This window comes from Pogona vitticeps, chromosome 4, assembly GCF_051106095.1.
Source record: "Pogona vitticeps strain Pit_001003342236 chromosome 4, PviZW2.1, whole genome shotgun sequence".
NCBI classification, from domain to species: Eukaryota; Metazoa; Chordata; class Lepidosauria; order Squamata; family Agamidae; genus Pogona; species Pogona vitticeps.
In genome coordinates this window covers 60,488,764-60,506,896 of record NC_135786.1, presented here as the reverse complement: position 1 = coordinate 60,506,896, position 18,133 = coordinate 60,488,764, and the positions used below count along the sequence as shown (strand labels likewise).

Genomic DNA, 18,133 nt, shown 5'->3' with positions numbered 1-18,133 from the left:
GGCTACATTCAGCTCAGTAGGGTCAGGAATCAAAGCGCAAAACTAATGCACATCATTATTTGTTGTGACAATCCACTATTTAATATAATAAATAATGTACTACATTAAATAACTTACACTATACTTAGTAGTATACTTTGACATTTTAGAGTTCTATAACTTTAAGCTTCTAGAGGGTTATTACATTAATATGTTTATTTCCAACTATTTGTAAAACAAATTGTAAAATACTAAATCTCTCAATTTACTGGTGGATTCAAGGACCTTTTCTGGACAAATAACCCTAGCTATTATAAATAAAATATTAGAAGACCAAGTTTCAGAAGGTAAAGGAGCTAAGGGAACAGGGAAGGGGGAAATGCCAAAAAACTGACATTGTGGAACCTGTTGCCAATGTTCTGGGTTACCAATACAGTAGAACATCCAAAGCTTTCAAAACAGTTTTTTTTCAAAGGCACTTTAGTTTAGATTTTCTCTCCATATAGTCCGCTACCATGCAAGTGGAAGCAAAATGAAATTGTGCCACCAGCAGCTAAGCAAGTCAAAGTGTTTGCTCATGCATCTAATTTCTATTCCCATAGAAAAACAGTCATATTGGAAAAAGATAAGAACAGAACCTAATACTTTCCAGTCTAGGACTATTTTTACAATATTACTGGTGGACAGAGGGCACTGACAGCAGAAGGAAGCAATGAGTAAGTCTGTGACTGTGCCTTAGTGGAAGCTGCTGCAAGTGGAAATCTTGCAGCTACAAAGTTTTAGGAGCCACTTTCAAGTTTTACCATTTCATAGCTGCAAAGTTCACCTGGAGACTGTGCTGTGCTTGCCAGCAAGTTGAAGGTACAATGAGTTTAGCAAAGATATCCTATGACAGATGCCAGAAGCGAGCGGATGTCGTTATCTCAAACCTACTGCTGGTATTAAATAAAAGCAGACTCAGCCAAAGGTAGTACATATGTCTACCCACCCATACCCAGCCACTTTTTCTTCTGAAAAACAAGAATCACATAAGACAACCAACACTACACACATCAAACATTCTATGCCAATCAACCACAGCTAACTGGTAGAGTGTATGCCTGGCATATAGAAAATCCTAAATTCAGTCCAGGACTGTTATTCAAAGTGACTCAGATGGCAGGGCTGGGGGGGGGACCCTATCTTAGACCCCCAAAATCTGTACCCAAGAGGCTCAAGATCTACATGGACCGGTGGTATGACTCTTTTTAGTAGGTTTCATAAGTTCACTGCAGTCATTTAAACAAGGCCTTTCCCATTTCTTTGGGGAAAGCTGTTGTTAACATCTATTTCCTTTACCACATATACTGTACTGTTCATCCAGTTACAGCCATTGCTAGACATACAAGCATATTGGCATCAAAAGACTTCCAAAATAGCTGTTTAAGGCTCTTCCATTCCCACCTCAGAGCTGCTGCTACCACTTCAAGACATCACTATTTATTCTTCACTAGTTGTCTCTTTGAGAAGGTACAAAAAGGAAGCCAAGGTGTATGCATACAATAGTGGGTGAGCACTTTCCTTGAAACCTAGTATCTTCCTTGACATCAACAGATGAGAGAGTTAACTTCAGAAAGCAGAAGAAGCAAACGGCATCTCCTTCATGTGAGTGACAGCAGCATTACTGCTGCTGAAACAAAACACTCTGCACTCACAGAGTTACTGCTTTTCCCTATCCTTTCCAGCCCTTGAGTCTTCTTATCCTAGAGGAAAGAGAATGAACCATAGCAAACCAATTAAAAGATAGAATTGTTTCCAGAATTCAGTCTTTTATTCATCTTTGTAGAAATAGTCACAAGCCTCCGGAGTAAAAACAAATTACATAATTTTCTCTTGGAAAGGGAACCACAGTTTCCCTTTTGTATAGCTGAAGGCCAAAACATGTTCTTCCATTGTCATGGAAAAGTTATCACAACAAGCTCAAGCCAGAATGATTTCTTTTCTGAATGATACCCCTATATTAATTTTTCAAATTAAAATAATGATATATACACTCTACCCAGCACACAAAATAATTTGCAGAAAGAACTTTGGAATTAAGTCATCAAGGATCATTAAAGCTTTGCCCAGGAAAGTACTGACACTATCTTGCATATTTCAATGAACTGGCATATTTGCCCGCCTTAAATGGCATTTTATTACTACATATTTAACCTTCTACAGTAAAATATAAAAAAGAACAAACAATATTGCATTCTGTTTGAACAAATGACATAGTGATCAGTTATGGACCTTTCAAGTTACAAGGTATTTCATAACCTTTCTCATTTCCTTTGACAGATCAAATGATCTCAGGAGAAGAGGAACCCATGTTAAATACTATCTTTCTGGCACATACTATAACATACAGAATACCCCTTTCAATTGACTAATCAAGGATCTTTAAAGCTTTCTCCAGGAAAGTATGGTGGTGTCCTGTATATTTGAATAAACTAGCATATTTCACTTTTACCTTTGCCTAACTGGGAATCTAGTTGAGGCAGAAAGTTTAGGAGGCTCTCACAGCGTGGCTGCCTGTCTCCCTGAGACACAGAATTTATATTTCCAACCAGAAACAAAGATATAATATTGTACATTGAAGGTAAACAAGCTATAATCTAATATTTCAAATTAATTACTATAAAAAAGAATACAGAATATATGCTTTTATTCTGCTTATTGTTTCTGCTTTTAAAAAAGTGAACACTAAGATCTTTTGCAAGCTGTAGCATCATCATTTCAGTTACCAGGCAACTGTGCATTTTTAAAAAATTCAACTCAAGCATAAGAGAGTCAGTCACTAGAATCACAGATTCCAAGGAGACAACAGAAGAGAAGCAACTGAACGCTGCTATCCAAAAAAGACACAAAGGTTGAAGTTGTAAGCAAGAAGTTGGAGCAGGGAACCTACATAAAATCAGCAAAAAGTCTTCTAGCATCTTAAAAATTAATAAGCTTATAGAATAAACCTCCACAGACTAGAGTTCATCAGATGCATTAAATGTCAACACAAGTCGGTAGGTAAACAATATACATGCATATATAAAATGTAGCAAAACATATAGGAGAAAAACATTGATCATGATTCTGACAACATTAATGGAAATTTGAGCAAATGATTTTTTTTAATTTCTCACTTACATTAGTGACATTTTAAAGTGCTTAATTTTAGATGTCCCCGTTCATGTAAGAGTCTATGGGAATCCTACTTTATTTATAAACTTTAACTACAAACAGAACATTACTGGAACCAAAAACCTCATCTACTATTCCTCTGCTGAAGAGCAAATTTTAGTCACATTATTTCAAATATGCATACATTTGCAGAAGGATACTAACACACAGCTTTGGAATGAGGGCAGGGGAGGCTTTAATAGTAACAAATTGCTGCTGCATCACCAGCAGCAATCTAGCAGGTATTTTTGAATATTAAAGGGTTCCCCTTCCTCAGTCCCAAGGCTCTCCCAGAGCAAAAAGGAGGCCTAGGGAGTCATTAAAGCTGATTGGAAGCTTTCAATTAGTTTAAATTAATTCTTTCTGGCACCAGATCCAATTTCTGCCAGGATGATGTTTTGCTCACTGTGTTAAAACAAGATATTAAACATAACAAGAACAAATTCAGAGGGTACAAACAGGGGAAGAGCACTCAAAATAAATTAAGAGAAACCCTAATGTTAAATTATTTGCACAAACCACACATCTCAATTAATTGCAACCTCAACTTAATAAAGTTTTTTATACTTAAAAGCAATATTTTTTAAGCCTTGAGAAACCAAACATCTTCCTTCTGTACAAATAAAGGCTAGATAATAAATTGAACTTGCCTTTAGTCCTCTGTGATCAAAGCCCTAATGGAAAATGAAGCGCCAAGTGCTTTGGCACTAAATCATCTCATGCAAAACTCTGGCTCAGTGACTGCACCTGTCTGTGGGGTCAATTTCTCCACTCCATTGTGCATTCATATGCAATATACACAGGGAATATCACACACATAGGTCAATTGGACAGCTGATGCAAAAACCATCCCACTGATGAGTCCTTATACAGACAGAAGCTAAAGTCAATGGAGGGAAAGGAATAGTAGCAGAAACAGCATTTTCCCATTCAAATAATTTTCATTATAATTTTTAAAAATCAGTTCACCGTAGCAATAAAGCCAATAAATCCACATGATGCTTGAAAGTTCACTCAATAGTTGGAACACAAACGGCAATCATGTTCATGATAATATGCATCTAAAATCAAGGACCCACCCCAATTTATTTCATGACTTCCCTATTAATTAATTTAAGTAGCAAAAATATAAAGACAACAGTAAATTTAGCCTCTCTCTATATAGCACATGGAAAGATCCAACAAATAATCCGAGACTGGGTTTGTTCCAAGCTATTCCAATGGGAACAGACCTGAAAAATATGAGAATGGCTTGGCTACAGGTTACTACAGAGACACTCTGGAATGGCCTGCAATACAAGGATACTTACTTGAATCCTCCCATCGGAGAAGATGCAGTTTCCAAGCCGAGTAATATAGAAATCCCAACACCAGAAAAAGACAGAGGGCTAGCAGCACATTACGCATAAACACCAACAGTCCCATCTTCATATGGGACTAGATCTTCTATAACACCTGGGGGAAAGAAAACATTTGAGCCTTGAATTTTCTGGTTAGTTTAGTCAATCTGTAGTCTAATTATGCATACATAAAATATCAGGTATACATATGTTCATTTTTGCAGTTTGCAGATTATCCAGGCACTTTTATCAACAATACTTAACATCCCAAATCACCATCACTTACAAGGAGAAAGATGACACACTTACAAATAACTGTCAGTTAAAACAACAACAACGAATGCTATTTCTAAATGCTATTAGAGTGCTGAATTCTAAGAAAGCAGCTCATTGCTGGACCAGCTACTATTCCAGAACACTTGGCCTTGGTTTAAAACATTTCCTAAAGTGCTGAAAAAGGTACAGTAGTGCCTCAACTTACGAACGTCCCAACTTATGACCATTTCGAGTTACGACCGGCTCTGGCTGCAAAATTTTGCTTCGACTTGTGGCCGGAGCTTCCAGTTACAACCAAAAAAAGGCAAGGAAAAAAGGCGGGGAATTCAAATTGCTATCCATTGGTAGGCGAAGAGGCTGCTTCTTTGTAGCTCTTTCGCCCCAATGGTTAGAGTGAGTGCGATCGGAGGAGGCTTCGGACTGCCTGGTACGGTAAGGTGCTGCTTTCTGCTTTCTGCTTTTTAAAAACTGTTCTGGGTGGGTTTCGCAGTGGGGTTTTGGGCTGGATGGTGGGATTATGCTTTTATGCTGTGATGGTTCTTGGGGTGTTTGTTTGTTTGTTTGGGTCTTGCATGCTTTGCTTGCTTTTTGCTTTTTTGCATTATACAGTAATGGGTTTTGCACACTTTGCTTGCTTTTTGCTTTGTGTTTTTTTATTTCCGATGGGTCTTGCACGCTTTGCTTGCTTTTTGCTTTGTGTATAGTGAATCTTCCTTTCATAGACAATGGGTCTTGTGTGTTTTGCTTGCTTTTTGCTTTGCTTCATTTACATTTCCGATGGGTCTTACATGCTTTGCTTACTTTCCTTCCCCCCCTCCTTCGGCATAATGGATTAATCGCGTTTAAGATGGGTCTTGCAATGGTTTGTGTGTGTTTTTTGGTGATTTTTTTTCTTTGGCTGGAATGGATTAATTACATTTCAATGCATTCCTATGGCAAATGGTGCTTCAACTTGCGACCATTTTGACTTACGACTGGATTTCTGGAACCAATTAAGTTCGTAAGTCGAGGCACCACTGTAACTTCATTTTAAGAAATATTCCATGGATAAATGCCAATAAAAGCATAACTGTACATAAACACAGAACACCTTAAATAATTTGAATTTCATTGCTACAATTTGAACAGCCTTAATCATTTCAACTTCAATGTGATTGCTGCAACTTGTACAAGTCTCATGGACTGTGTATATAATCTTTCCATTTATGTGCCATGTTCAGTTGTCTGAGGAAAATTCTACTGCCACTGGCAGAAGCTTTTCCACGAGGCTGCTTTTCTTTTCCTCTCTTATCAGCTCATGAAAAACTCTTGAGCAGCAAAAAACAAAATATTTAAATAGCACAATGCTGTTCAGTTCTCTTGGAGGACTGGATACTAGCAACAAAGTTATCAATTTGAACAGAGAAATCAAAATTTTATCTTCTAATAGTGTCAGGACAAGGCCTTCAGAGAATAGTGTTTCCAATAAATCAAATAAAGGTTTAATAAAACTCTCTCACACAGTTGCAGAAAAAGACCAAGAACATAGAATACAATATGTGAAAAAATATCCAACCTAGTGGTATCACATGGGTATACTTTCTTAGAATAAGGTTGTCCTAATAATCTTCCTTGTATCTCCCTTGAAGGGATAATGTTCAATCTCACACATAAAAGGTCCAGATTCTTTGATACCCCAGTTATCCATACAGCAAGACCACATAAAATCACCAAAATTACTTTTGCATTAAATTATAATAAAGGTCCTGGAACATAACTACCTCTTTTTATATTAAAGAATGTAACTATTGATTGTGTTAGCACTTTTGCTTCACACAAAATACTATCTTATTGATATTGCCAGGGTCAATGTAGAGAAAAGATCACTTCTAAGTAGGGAAATGCTTCACGTGTTCAAACTCCCTACCATCTAATAGCCAGCTAGATTTACATAATTGATTGTTCTTATAAAAAACTAAAATCTTCTATTTCCAATAGTTTATCTCTATGTTATTTAGTTTACAATACAGTACTTAGAAAATGCCTTTAAGGACAATTTGATACAAATTCTGGACCAGGACAAAAGTGCTGCATTGTCTATGAAAGGAAGATTCACTATACTACAGTTGGCTAAATTTGGTGAATGACAGGATCAATCAAAGTAGAGAGCAAAATCATTAAGAAATTAAATAACACAGGAGAAGGTAAACACCATTGTCTTACTCCTTGGTTTTAGCTGAATGATCTTGTCGTCTCTCCCCTTACACTACAGTGCACTTCGCCTTTGAATCAGCCCTAACAAGTGTTTTTCAACTGTAGAGTTCTCTAATTTCTGCCATAGTTTATCATGGTTAATTAAACCCAAGGCCCCTTTCAGGTCCATAAAGACCACAAAAAGGCATCGACCTGGAATAGCCATATTCTTTTCTGCTAAATGTTTAGACCACCTTTCAGTGAGAATCTGTCTTTTTCAACCACTAGCTCTAACTACAGAACCAATTTGACCTTAACCAATCTTAACCTAATGTGATATCTTAATTTTCTTTTCTTGTTTTGCTGTTGGGAAAACTGCTTGGTCCATGTTTTTCTGCTGTAAGCCTACAAAGAGGTCTATGTGCCCTGGACAGATCTACAGGAGCTGAAGTCAGGCTTTTTGTCTGTAGAGAGAGGAGAGATTGCAAACTGATAAATTTTACACCTCTGTTTCACATGGAATCCAAATGAAATTTGAAACTGGCAGACTAGTTTCAAAAGCAACAGGCATCACATCTGGCCAGAATGTTTGACTATTTGCCTTAACTGCAAATTTTATACCATCTTATACTGATGAAGAGTCCTGGAGAACTCGAATATTTCTCTTATTTGTTAAATTTTAGTGATCCAATAAACGCATTACACAACCTGGACCATTTCTTTATTTAACAGCTCTTTAGCCTTTTAAGTACCCCATGGATATGAGTTTTTTCAGCATCCTAAGTGGATTTTGCTCCTTACCAAATGTCTCCAGCCTTCCCTTCAAAATTTGCAAAAACAAAAAAATAATAAGTCCAAAACAAAGTTTCCATGAGTATCATCTTAAGAATAAATAAAATCTTTTAGTGTGCCCTCACGGTTACTGGAGATGTGACACATCAGGTGCCAAAAAGACTGTCAAAAACATATACAGTGAGGGAAATGGTAACAATAGTGTATTGATTCAACATATGGTTCAATCAGAACCATTTCTATTTTAGAACTGTAAATCTGAAAACAATTGTTCATCTCCAAATAGCAGCAAGACTCATGTCACAGTTCCCTGGTTGGTTGGGACTCTCTTTCTCTAAACCTACTCAGCCACGATATTCTTGCTCATCCTGGGGTGGGATAGCCCCAGGGAAAATCAAATATGATGAAGGCTATGGAAGTTGACTGGAACTGTATCACTCTCAACAACCCAGACTTGGCTGTGCTCCAGGAAGTCCAACATAAAACAGAATTCCCAAGATTAAGCACTTAGCGCTAGCATGCCAAACCTACAAGGTCACTGTCATCACTCCGCACAAACACTAACAATTTCAGTAGCTGGTCAAGACAGGGACTAGTTTTAGTACCACGAACCCTCTCAGCCAAAAGTCTGGGCAGTTGTTTGAAACGATTTTTGTAGTTTACGAAAGAGAAAGGAAAAAAAGATAAAAACAATTTAAAAGGGCAAAGGGGTAAAAGTTACAAGAAGTTTTTTTTTAATGCAGGAGCAAATGTGGCAACAGACTCACAGACATTCAAGGGAAGCACACCTGAAAATAATAAAAGCTAATCTAACCTAACTAATACTAACACCTCAGTGAAGAGATAGCACAGTTCAGGACATGCACAGAGCACATCTTCCTGGCACAGCCTCACAGGATGGTAAGAGGCACAAGTCTCATCCTGAGAGTCAGACCAAGCCCCCTCTAAGGTATTAGTGCAAAAGCTGGTGAGTACCATGGACTGCAAGTAGAACAAACCTATCCGTTCTGAAGGAAATCAACCCTGAGTGCTCATTTGAAGGACAGATCCTGAAGATGAGGCTCCAGTATTTTGGCTATCTCATGAGAAGAGAAGACTCCATGGAAAAGACCCTGATGTTGGGAAAGTGTGAAGGCAAGAGTAGAAGGGGATGACAGAAGAGGAGATGGCTGGACAGTGTCACAAAAGCTACCAATATGAATTTGACCAAACTCCGGGAGGCAGTGGAAGACAGGAGGGCCTGGCGTGCTCTGGTCCATGGGGTCATGAAGAGTCGGACATGACTTAACGACTAAACAACAACAAATAGTGCCTAGATTAAAGTCAAACTTTAGAACTACAAAATGGGATAAAAGAAATAATAATGATAACAGCAGAGCTGTTTAGCTGCTTGTATGCTGCCACACCCTACCAGAACCCTACATCAGGTGATATAGATACAGCAGGTGAGCGAGGTGAACTAAACCTTTTCCTAATTCCCTTTAATACAAACAAATGGACCATTAGACATCTGTTGCCAACAATATGAGCATGGAGGCATCAGTGCTTCTTTCTTTGAAGTGCTCAATAACAGAAGGTAAGTTAGGAGGTGTGAATGGTCCTTTTAAGTTCAGACATCTGCCTGTTTGTTCACCTGCTCAGGCGCTCACAACAGAAGGACCAAAGTATCTAGTAACTGAATTCCATATTTCATATTCCCTAGTTCTTTAGTTTCTTAATTCATAACTGAAAGACATACATCTATTCTCTACAATGCACTAGTTATTTAATGTATGGATCATTGTTTCTTTTATTAAGCTGATGAGTCTAGTGCATCACAAGAGAAACAAATGGACAAACTATTTTTGAGGAAGCGTCTTCCATTTCTGTTTGTTTTGGAACAGCAAAGTACAAGACACTGGTTGAATTCAGAAAATCCTCCCCCAATCAGAGAACTGGAAATGAAAAGACTCCCCCCTTCCCATGTCCTGCACACATAGCTCAATCAATTACTTGTTCTTTTGATCAAATTGCACTGAGTTGAGAAAAAGAAAACATGAGAGGTTAAGCTGTACACAAAAGTGAAACGCGAAGTGGCAGAAATGGAGGGAATGCTCAAACCAACAGATCATGATGATCTTTCAAACCAAGGAGTACTATATTAATTCAGCCAATGCTTAGCCACACACTTGTCCAGCCTCTGGGCATACTATAATTTCATAATTTATTCTGTATCATATCAGATTTGCCTTCTATATTATATCAAACATTTTAAAAAGCATTTGAAAAGTGCTCTGAATCCCCTTAGAATCCCAGTCAATAAATTCCTTTAAGAAAAGTATATACATGGCTTTTAAATGCTGCACAAAATTTCAGTTTGTGGAAACAAAGTATTAATTTGTTTCAGCTTATAGGGTGAAACAAATTAATTTATTTTTAAAAAATATAAATTACTGGTACACTCAAAGGTCCAGCAATGATATTTTCTACTGTATTAGTAGTAGGAAAGAGGGGGCAGAAACAAATGTGCAGAGATAAATACTCCAACTTTGAACCATTAAGAGCCAGCCCCTCTGGTTTTCCAAGCTTTCACTACAAAGCATCTCACAATAATGAATGGACTGGGACATCCTTTTTCTTTATGATTAGAAAAATATTGCAACAGAGAGAAAAAAAGAGAGAGAGAAGGTGACACAGGAAGACCCTAAGGGAAAAGAGATGAAAGAGGAATGTCTTAGGAGAAGAGGTGGCTAATTGCCCTAAGTCTAACAACTATGTTCAAAGATTTACTCAATTCCAAGTGACAGATTCACTGGCAGTATATTTACAGAGTGCTTAAGGAACAGGGAAGCAAGAATGAGCAAGCACTTAGGGAATAAAAAGGCAGAGTCCCTCTTGTCTTATAACAGCCAAAGAAATGGAGCACTAGCATACCAAACTCTTATGTGCCAAAACCAATCTGACTTTATGATAAAAACTGAAGCATGCAACCCAATCAGTGCAGCATTCTGGGATCTGAATCTCTCCCTCTGATCCACTGGTCTCAATTATCTAGTGTCTTATATGTTTTCCAAATACTGTAATTGCTGGAATTCAATAGAAAGGCATTACCAGAGCAAGCCCACTGAATCAATGGAATGTACTGAGCAGCTAACTCAACAAATCCCTATTTATTGTATGGACTTACTCTAGTTGCAATTTAATACTGAATTTCAGTCACTGTTTCAGGGCACTTGTTTCACAAACACCACAAAGAACAAACAATCTTGACTAATGTTAAAACAACTGCTGAACACTGAATACACCCTCTAGTGTCCCTGAGAGCCCAGCAATGCAGAATTACAATTTGCACCACTGACCACCGCCCTCCTTATGGGAAATGATATTCACTGTGCTTCAACATCCTATTTAAATACCTGAGCTGGAAAGGTCGCACTGTATGCCTCCTACTGTGGCACAGCCAGCTCATTTCCTTCCAGCCAGTTGCGGTGAACACTCAGCTGAAGCCCAGGAGTCAGCATGAATGAATTGGGAAGAAATTCAGCCACCTTCAACATAACTATAACATTTCATACTTTGGAAGGATACAATTCACAGTTAATTTCCATTTTCCTCAACAGCTGCTATTACTAAAAGGGACCTTTCTCTTCTGATCTTAAGACAAATGGTGGCTTCAGTAACATGGGATATAGCAGAACCCAGTTCTAACCATGAATGCTCCTTTTGCTAATCTCACAGGGAAACATTTATAAATAAGGTCTCCTGTTCTCACTGACCTGTCAAATGAATATTATGTCAAAAAGGGAGGAGTTGCTGAGTTGCACATGGCAGTAAACCTAGCAAAAAGGGTAAACACTGGCCCAGATATAATCATCATTGTTCACATTACTACACTACAGAATTGCTATTGGAGGTGAGCCAAAATAAAATATGTACTTTCAAACTTATCCTCTTTACTTCCTTGAGCTTCCTACCATCAAAGAAAAACATACAGGTAAAACAAATAATAAAACAGACACTTCTGGTTTTCAAGAAGCTGTAAAAATACAAAAATATTTTGTAAACATAATGCTAAAATGATTTCTTTTAAGGTCATTATTGTTACAATCTAGTCCTCTTGGCTCCACTCAAGGTAATCTCCTTACTTCCATTCTGACTGGTTTTTTTTGCAACAGATACACAAATAATAACCAATGCATAAGGCACAGAGACTGCCTTGGTCACCCTGTATGATGACCTTTGCCAGAAGAGAGACAGGGGGAGTGTGACCCTGTTGATACTCCTAGACCTCTCAGCAGCTTTCGACACCATCGACCATGCTGTCCTTCTGGATAGATTAGCTGGGTTGGGATTTGGGGACGCCGTTTTATGGTGGTTCCAGTCCTTTCTGGCTGACCAGAAGCTGGTGCTGTGAGACAATGGCTCGGCCCCATTGTGGTTATGTTACAGGGATCCTCAGGGCTCAATATTGTCCCCCATGCTGTTCAGCACCTACATGAAACCGCTGGGAGAGGTCATCAGGAGGTTAGGGCTGAGGAGTCAGCAATATGCTGACGATACTCAACTCTACCTCTCGTTTTCCACCAATCCAGATGAAGCAGTCTCTAGGCTGAAGTCGTGTCTGGACCTGATAACGGACTGGATGAGGGTTAATAAATTGAAACTTAATCCAGACAAGACGGAAGTGCTGTTAGTGGGTGGTTTGTTGAACAGGTTAAAGGGCCATTTCCCTGCCCTGAATGGAGTTGCACTCCCTCTGAGAGACAGGGCCCGCAGTCTGGGGGTGCTCCTGGACCCCGGTCTGGCCCTGGAGACTCAGGTGGATTTGGTGGCCAGGGTGCCTTCCTGTAGCTGTGGAAACTGTTCCAGCTGCGGCCCTACCTGGACAAATGGAGCCTCATGACAGTCACACATGCACTGGTAACAACCCGTTTAGATTACTGCAATGCGCTTTATGTGGGGCTGCCTTTGAAGACGATCCGGCGACTACAACTGGTTCAGAATTGAGCTGGTGAATAGAGGAGCCGCGAGAGACCATATTCAGCTGATTCTGGCCAGGTTACACTGGCTACCAGTTGTTGCCCAGGACCAATTCAAAGTGCTTGTTTTGACATATAAAGCCCTAAATGGCTTGGGCCCTGGATACCTGAAGGACGGGCTCCTTCCATATGAATTTACCCGGCAACTGAGATCTAGCCAGAAGGCCCTCCTGAAAGAGCCGTCCCTCAGTGAGGTGAGAGGAATGGCCTGTAGGTGGAGGGCCTTTTTGGCAGCTGCCTCCAGTCTTTGGAATGCCCTCCCAAATGACATCTGACTGGCACCGATGTTACTGACATTTCGGCGCCAGGTCGAAAACCGTCTTGTTCCAGAAGTTTTTTAATTGAAGTTTTTAAACTTTAACTGAGTTATGGATCTAGATTGTTCTTGTAGGTTGTTTTTGTTTTATTTTTGCTTTTGTAGAGTATAGATGTAACTGTATCGGTTTTTAGTGTGTTTGTTTCAATGGAACTCTTTTAATTGATGTTGGAAGCTGCCCGGATACCCTTGCAGGGTGCGGGCAGCATACAAGAGGGAGGGAGGGAGGGAGGAAGGAAGGAAGGAAATAAAAATCATGTTTGGATTGATTTTATTTAATCTGCTCATAAACGATTTGATATCAAGAATGATCAGAAAGGTAGTCATATTTGTGGATGGATGGCACCTGAGGATGATGAAACCCCGCAACCAAGTTGTGAAAGGCTCTGAGAGGATCTATCTTAACTGGGATAACAGGACCACGGATGAAGAGCAATGTGATGCATGGTGGGACTAAATAACAACAATTCTGTCTGCTGATGGAATCGCATTTTAGTTGATGTTGCCTTCTTGAATAATCTCAACTCTGTCGCAATTTTACATGTTTAACAGAAAAACTAAATTTGCACACAAGACCTTTGGATAGAGTGGGCGGCATATAAATTAATTAAATAAATAAATAAAATAAAATGTAAAATCTAATTATTCTGCATGCTTTCAGAACTACTTTGTATGCCCACACCAAGAAAATAATTATGGTTATGTTACGTAATCTAGGTCTATCTGCTACAAGTTGTTATATTTCTGACCACTTATCAACAGTGGGGAGGGAAATATATTGTAATTTCATAAATCTAATAAATTGTTCTATTGTGTATATTATAACCATGCAGGAGCACTCAGAATCATCGCATCCATTTAAGCATTATAGTTTAGAGCTGTTGCATCCAAAATCAGAATAGCCACAATGCTCTCTAAACTCCACTAAGAGATGAACAAAGAAGAACAGCCCATTAAATAAAATAAAGGCTTCATACAAGTTTAACTATCCATTGAAATGTATATTTAGCAAGACATTTCAAATCTCCTCCCCCTACCATATTTTTCTTGGCCATGAAGCCTAGAAAACTAAATGCAAGAATTAGTTCATGTATTTAAATATGTATATACCACCCTCCCATTTGACAATTCCTAAGGGGGTTTCCAAGAACTATAATAAATGCATTTTTCTGATAATTCAGTTGTATATTCTTTTAATATTTTATAATTTATTTTTACAATGTTCTCTATAAAACCACATAGATAAATGCAAGGGAATAAGTAATTCTGATAAATAACTCAGAAAAAATTAAACAGCAAAAAATAAAACTCCCAAGAATAACAAAGACATTACAGCAGCATAGCCAGTAAAACATTTGTCAGCAACATTTAAAACCAATTCAGAATGCAGACTGGAGGAACTGGGTTGCTGGATAAATAAAGGTCTTCACTCAGACTGAAATCTCCAAGCATTGAACAAGCCACACATTTTCCCCATAGAGATTGCTACGACAGAGAACATCTTCTCACGGATCACTACTAGCCTAACTCTGGAATAAGGCAGACCAGATAAACGCTGCTGAAATCCCTCAGCTGCTCACTCAGGTTTCTAGTCATTTCAGGCTAAGCATCAGCAGTTTAGATCCAAGTCAAAGGAATTCCCCAGTGTCCTGATGCCACCCTTCCAGAACTCTCAAAGAGTTTTTAGAGTTACAACACATGCATGGAAAGTGTTTTATATTATTTAGATTTAAATCATAATCTAAATAAAAAATATCAGATTTTTTGACCATTTAAATTTATTTTTATTAATTTAGATAATTTTAAATCAAATTTGATTTTTTTAAAAATCATTGATTTTTATCCACCCTGCTTCCATGTACTTTCTGAGAGTAACTGCAATACAATCCTTACTGGAGCTAACACAAAACAGATGTTCCCATAACAATATTGTAAGGTTTCCACTGTAATGCAAGACTTTTTGCAGCAGCTTTGTCTCTAGCATTACAAATACACTGAATGTTATAAATTCTTGTTTCCACTGTATGGACAAAACTATGGACTTCAACATGGGCAACTATTAAAAAGTCAGAAGTATTTGAAACATGGATGTAATACAGGAGTCTAAAAATTTCTTTGATTGAAAGGATGATGTACAGGAGTCTAAAAATTTCTTTGATTGAAAGGATGATGTACAAAGAAGCATCAAGACAAATGAATTAAAGCCAAGAAATCATAAGACTCAAAAAACTATAATGTTTTGTTGGTCTAATGAGAAACAAAGAATACTGATTGTTGCTGGTCATTCAAGATACAAAGATGGGGAAAGAGGCGTGGAAAAAATATGTTGGCTGAAGAACTTTGGGGACTGGTTTGGATGCAACACACCTACTTATTTAAGAACTGTCATACCCAAAGTCAGACTAGCCATTGACTATGCAAGAAGTAATGTGAGGAAGAAAAACAAGTTTTTGAATTGGGAATTAAGAACCATTTAGTGTACAAAAGACCTGGCAGAGATTAAAACCACTAGAACTGGTTTGCCAAAACTGAGACAAAGTGTTTTTTGCCTAGTGTATAGGGAAAAAACTTCCCAGGTATTCCTGGCCTAGCATTCTTACACTGTTTGGAGACATACTATATTCTTCCCTTCCATTTTCTTCATGCAATTTCAGATCTGAACATGCTAACTAGCACACTTCTTTTACTGGCTTACTTTTCTAAGACCATCAGCTGATCCTAACAAATTAGGTATTATCCTATGTACTGCTCTTCTTTAGGCCATGTGTATATAGCTGGATTAACACAGCAGAAGGCATTTTAAAAGTCTCCATGGAACGTGATTATGGACTTTTATAAGCCCTTCAAGAGTTTCAATATGTGCAATAAGAGTTTTGTTTGGTTGTTTTTCTATAGATATTCTGAGCTAAAACTTACTCTCAGTTTCAAAAGAACAAAAGGAGATGAAAAAAGTTGATCCAACTCTCTCTTTCAGAAAAGGATCAGGGCTTCTAAACACCATTATCAGGGAGTACCGTACTTTGGTTAGGCATTACTGATTCCTTTTAACAGCAAATTCTCATGTTACCTTCTACATAAATTATGCTGACACAACTACAAAATTGAGCAACAGCCAAAGAGATTCTTTTTCAGCATCTCTACTCTTATTCTTCAGCAGTTATAAAAAGACGGTGGTTTGGACCAATGTAGATATATTTTGACACAGGGCCCTTCAGATTCCCTCTGCAATATAAACAAAAACAGTTTGCTTACAGTGCAAATCAGCTTCTCTTGACATTCACTTTATAATGTCAGCTGAAAATTTATCTGGAGTATGACTAACATGTGGCCATTTCGCTACATAAGTAAACTGTTAATCTATGTAGCACAATCACATATGGATGTTACCTAATCAAAGAAAGAAACTACGCCATAGATTCCCAAACTTTTTTGCCCCGTAGGCCACTTGCCAACTTATTTGTCTTCCATAGACCCCCTATGCAATTGTAATGACTACAAAATATGTATAAAATTTTGAACTTAGTTTTCTTAGGAACTCCTAACAAAGATGATTTTGATTCACTTGACTTTTACCTATTTTCTATGTATATTTTTGAATGTATTTTTAAGCCACTTTTCTTCTCAAATCTCAGAAAGCAACTGAACGTTTCTAACACTCCTATTTATCAATTATGAATCAAGCAAATCAGTGCAAAGCTTTGATACAAGCCTAAACAAGTACGTGCACGTGCAATGTGTGTGCCCGTATAGCTCAATAACGAGAAATGACCGACATTTACCATAAAATTTTACCAAAAAAATTATGAACTTACACATGAATGTAGCACACCACAATACAGATAGTACATAGTACCTAATTAAATAATATTATGAAATATTATGTACACAGAATCTGTGTTTGGTGTAATTACGGATTGCCTGAATATTTATTATGATCTGCCTAATGGGATCTGCTCACATAGACCCCCATTTACATCTCATGCACCCCCAATTTTTTCTCTCTGACGTGGACCCCTGCAAGTCGAAATCGACCCCTGGGGGTCCATACAGACCACTTTGGGAACCTATGAGGCACATCAAATAACAGTTATTCCTTTCCAGGCTTCAGATTTAATCACAATTTTCACTGCTTAGCAGCAAATGTTGGGAGAGGGCAAACAGCTGCTCTCCAAATACTTCTTGACTCCATGCAATAGCAAGAACAACACCTGAAGGGCCACAGGTTGCTCACCCATGGAAAGGGGGGGGGGGAAGCATTAGCCAATCATTTCATAAGAAGAAACCACCTTTCAGGGATTTTTTTAAAAAAATGAGACTGACACCAAAACAAAGATTGAAAAATGCCCCACCATGACTGCCCTTCCACTGTCAGATCCTCCCCATTCAAGCCTTTCACTGCAAACACTGCCACGCCGCAGTTTTCCTGAGAGGAAGAGCCAACAAGCACCAAGGACAAGCTAAAGGCAGCCCAACGCAAGGTGGGTGAACCAGAGGGAGCTGTTTCTACAAGGCGGGGTTGGGGGGGGGGGGAATCTAACAAGAGACCACATCCGGAAGGGAAGGCGGAGCACGACATCTTTTCCACTGGTCTGAGAAGGTGATTTGTCCGGCAAAATAAAAGGTAACCAGTTAAAGGGATGATCTGACGAGTCCAAGACTCCAGGCGTGGGAGGCAGATAGGAAAAGGGAGAAACCGGGAGGCCTGGAAGGGTGTAACGGAGACTGCTATGGGACGGGTGCCTGACCCGGGCAAAAGGGAAAGGATGCGGCAATAAAGCACGCAATGGGCTTCGATCCCCCCCACCACCAACAACAACATTATTCCGGCATTATAATCCAAGCCCTCCTCCGATCCACTTCCTCACCCCAGCAGCTCGGAGGTCCCAGCCACCCTTCCTCCGGTCTCGGGTTCCAGTTGCCCAGCCACCCGCCATGCCGGGCCGGGCAGCGGCGGCACCAGCCAGGCTCAGAGGCAGGGGGTCGGTCACCAATCACATGGAAAGGCGGGACTTCCGATGACCAATGGTGGGAGGCGAAGGGGGCTTTCT

At 38.9% G+C, this 18,133-nt stretch overlaps 1 protein-coding gene across 7 annotated transcripts in view; it reads right to left on the bottom strand.

Annotated features, from left to right (window-relative positions):
* ST3GAL3 (ST3 beta-galactoside alpha-2,3-sialyltransferase 3) overlaps window positions 1-18,081 on the bottom strand; it is a 243,994-nt gene extending 225,913 nt beyond the window's left edge. For 6 of the 7 annotated variants that reach the window (XM_020783380.3, XM_072997515.2, XM_078392808.1 and 3 more), the window contains exons 1-2: window positions 17,951-18,081; window positions 4,482-4,626 (exon numbers count right to left, since the gene is read on the bottom strand). In XM_020783380.3, the coding sequence (XP_020639039.2) occupies window positions 4,482-4,602 (121 nt within the window). In that variant the 5' untranslated portion in view covers window positions 4,603-4,626; window positions 17,951-18,081. Of the gene's footprint in view, window positions 1-4,481; window positions 4,627-17,950 lie in introns of those variants that run through there. The other variant, XM_078392811.1, reaches the window with a different exon arrangement.
* Window positions 18,082-18,133: the final 52 nt, after the last annotated feature.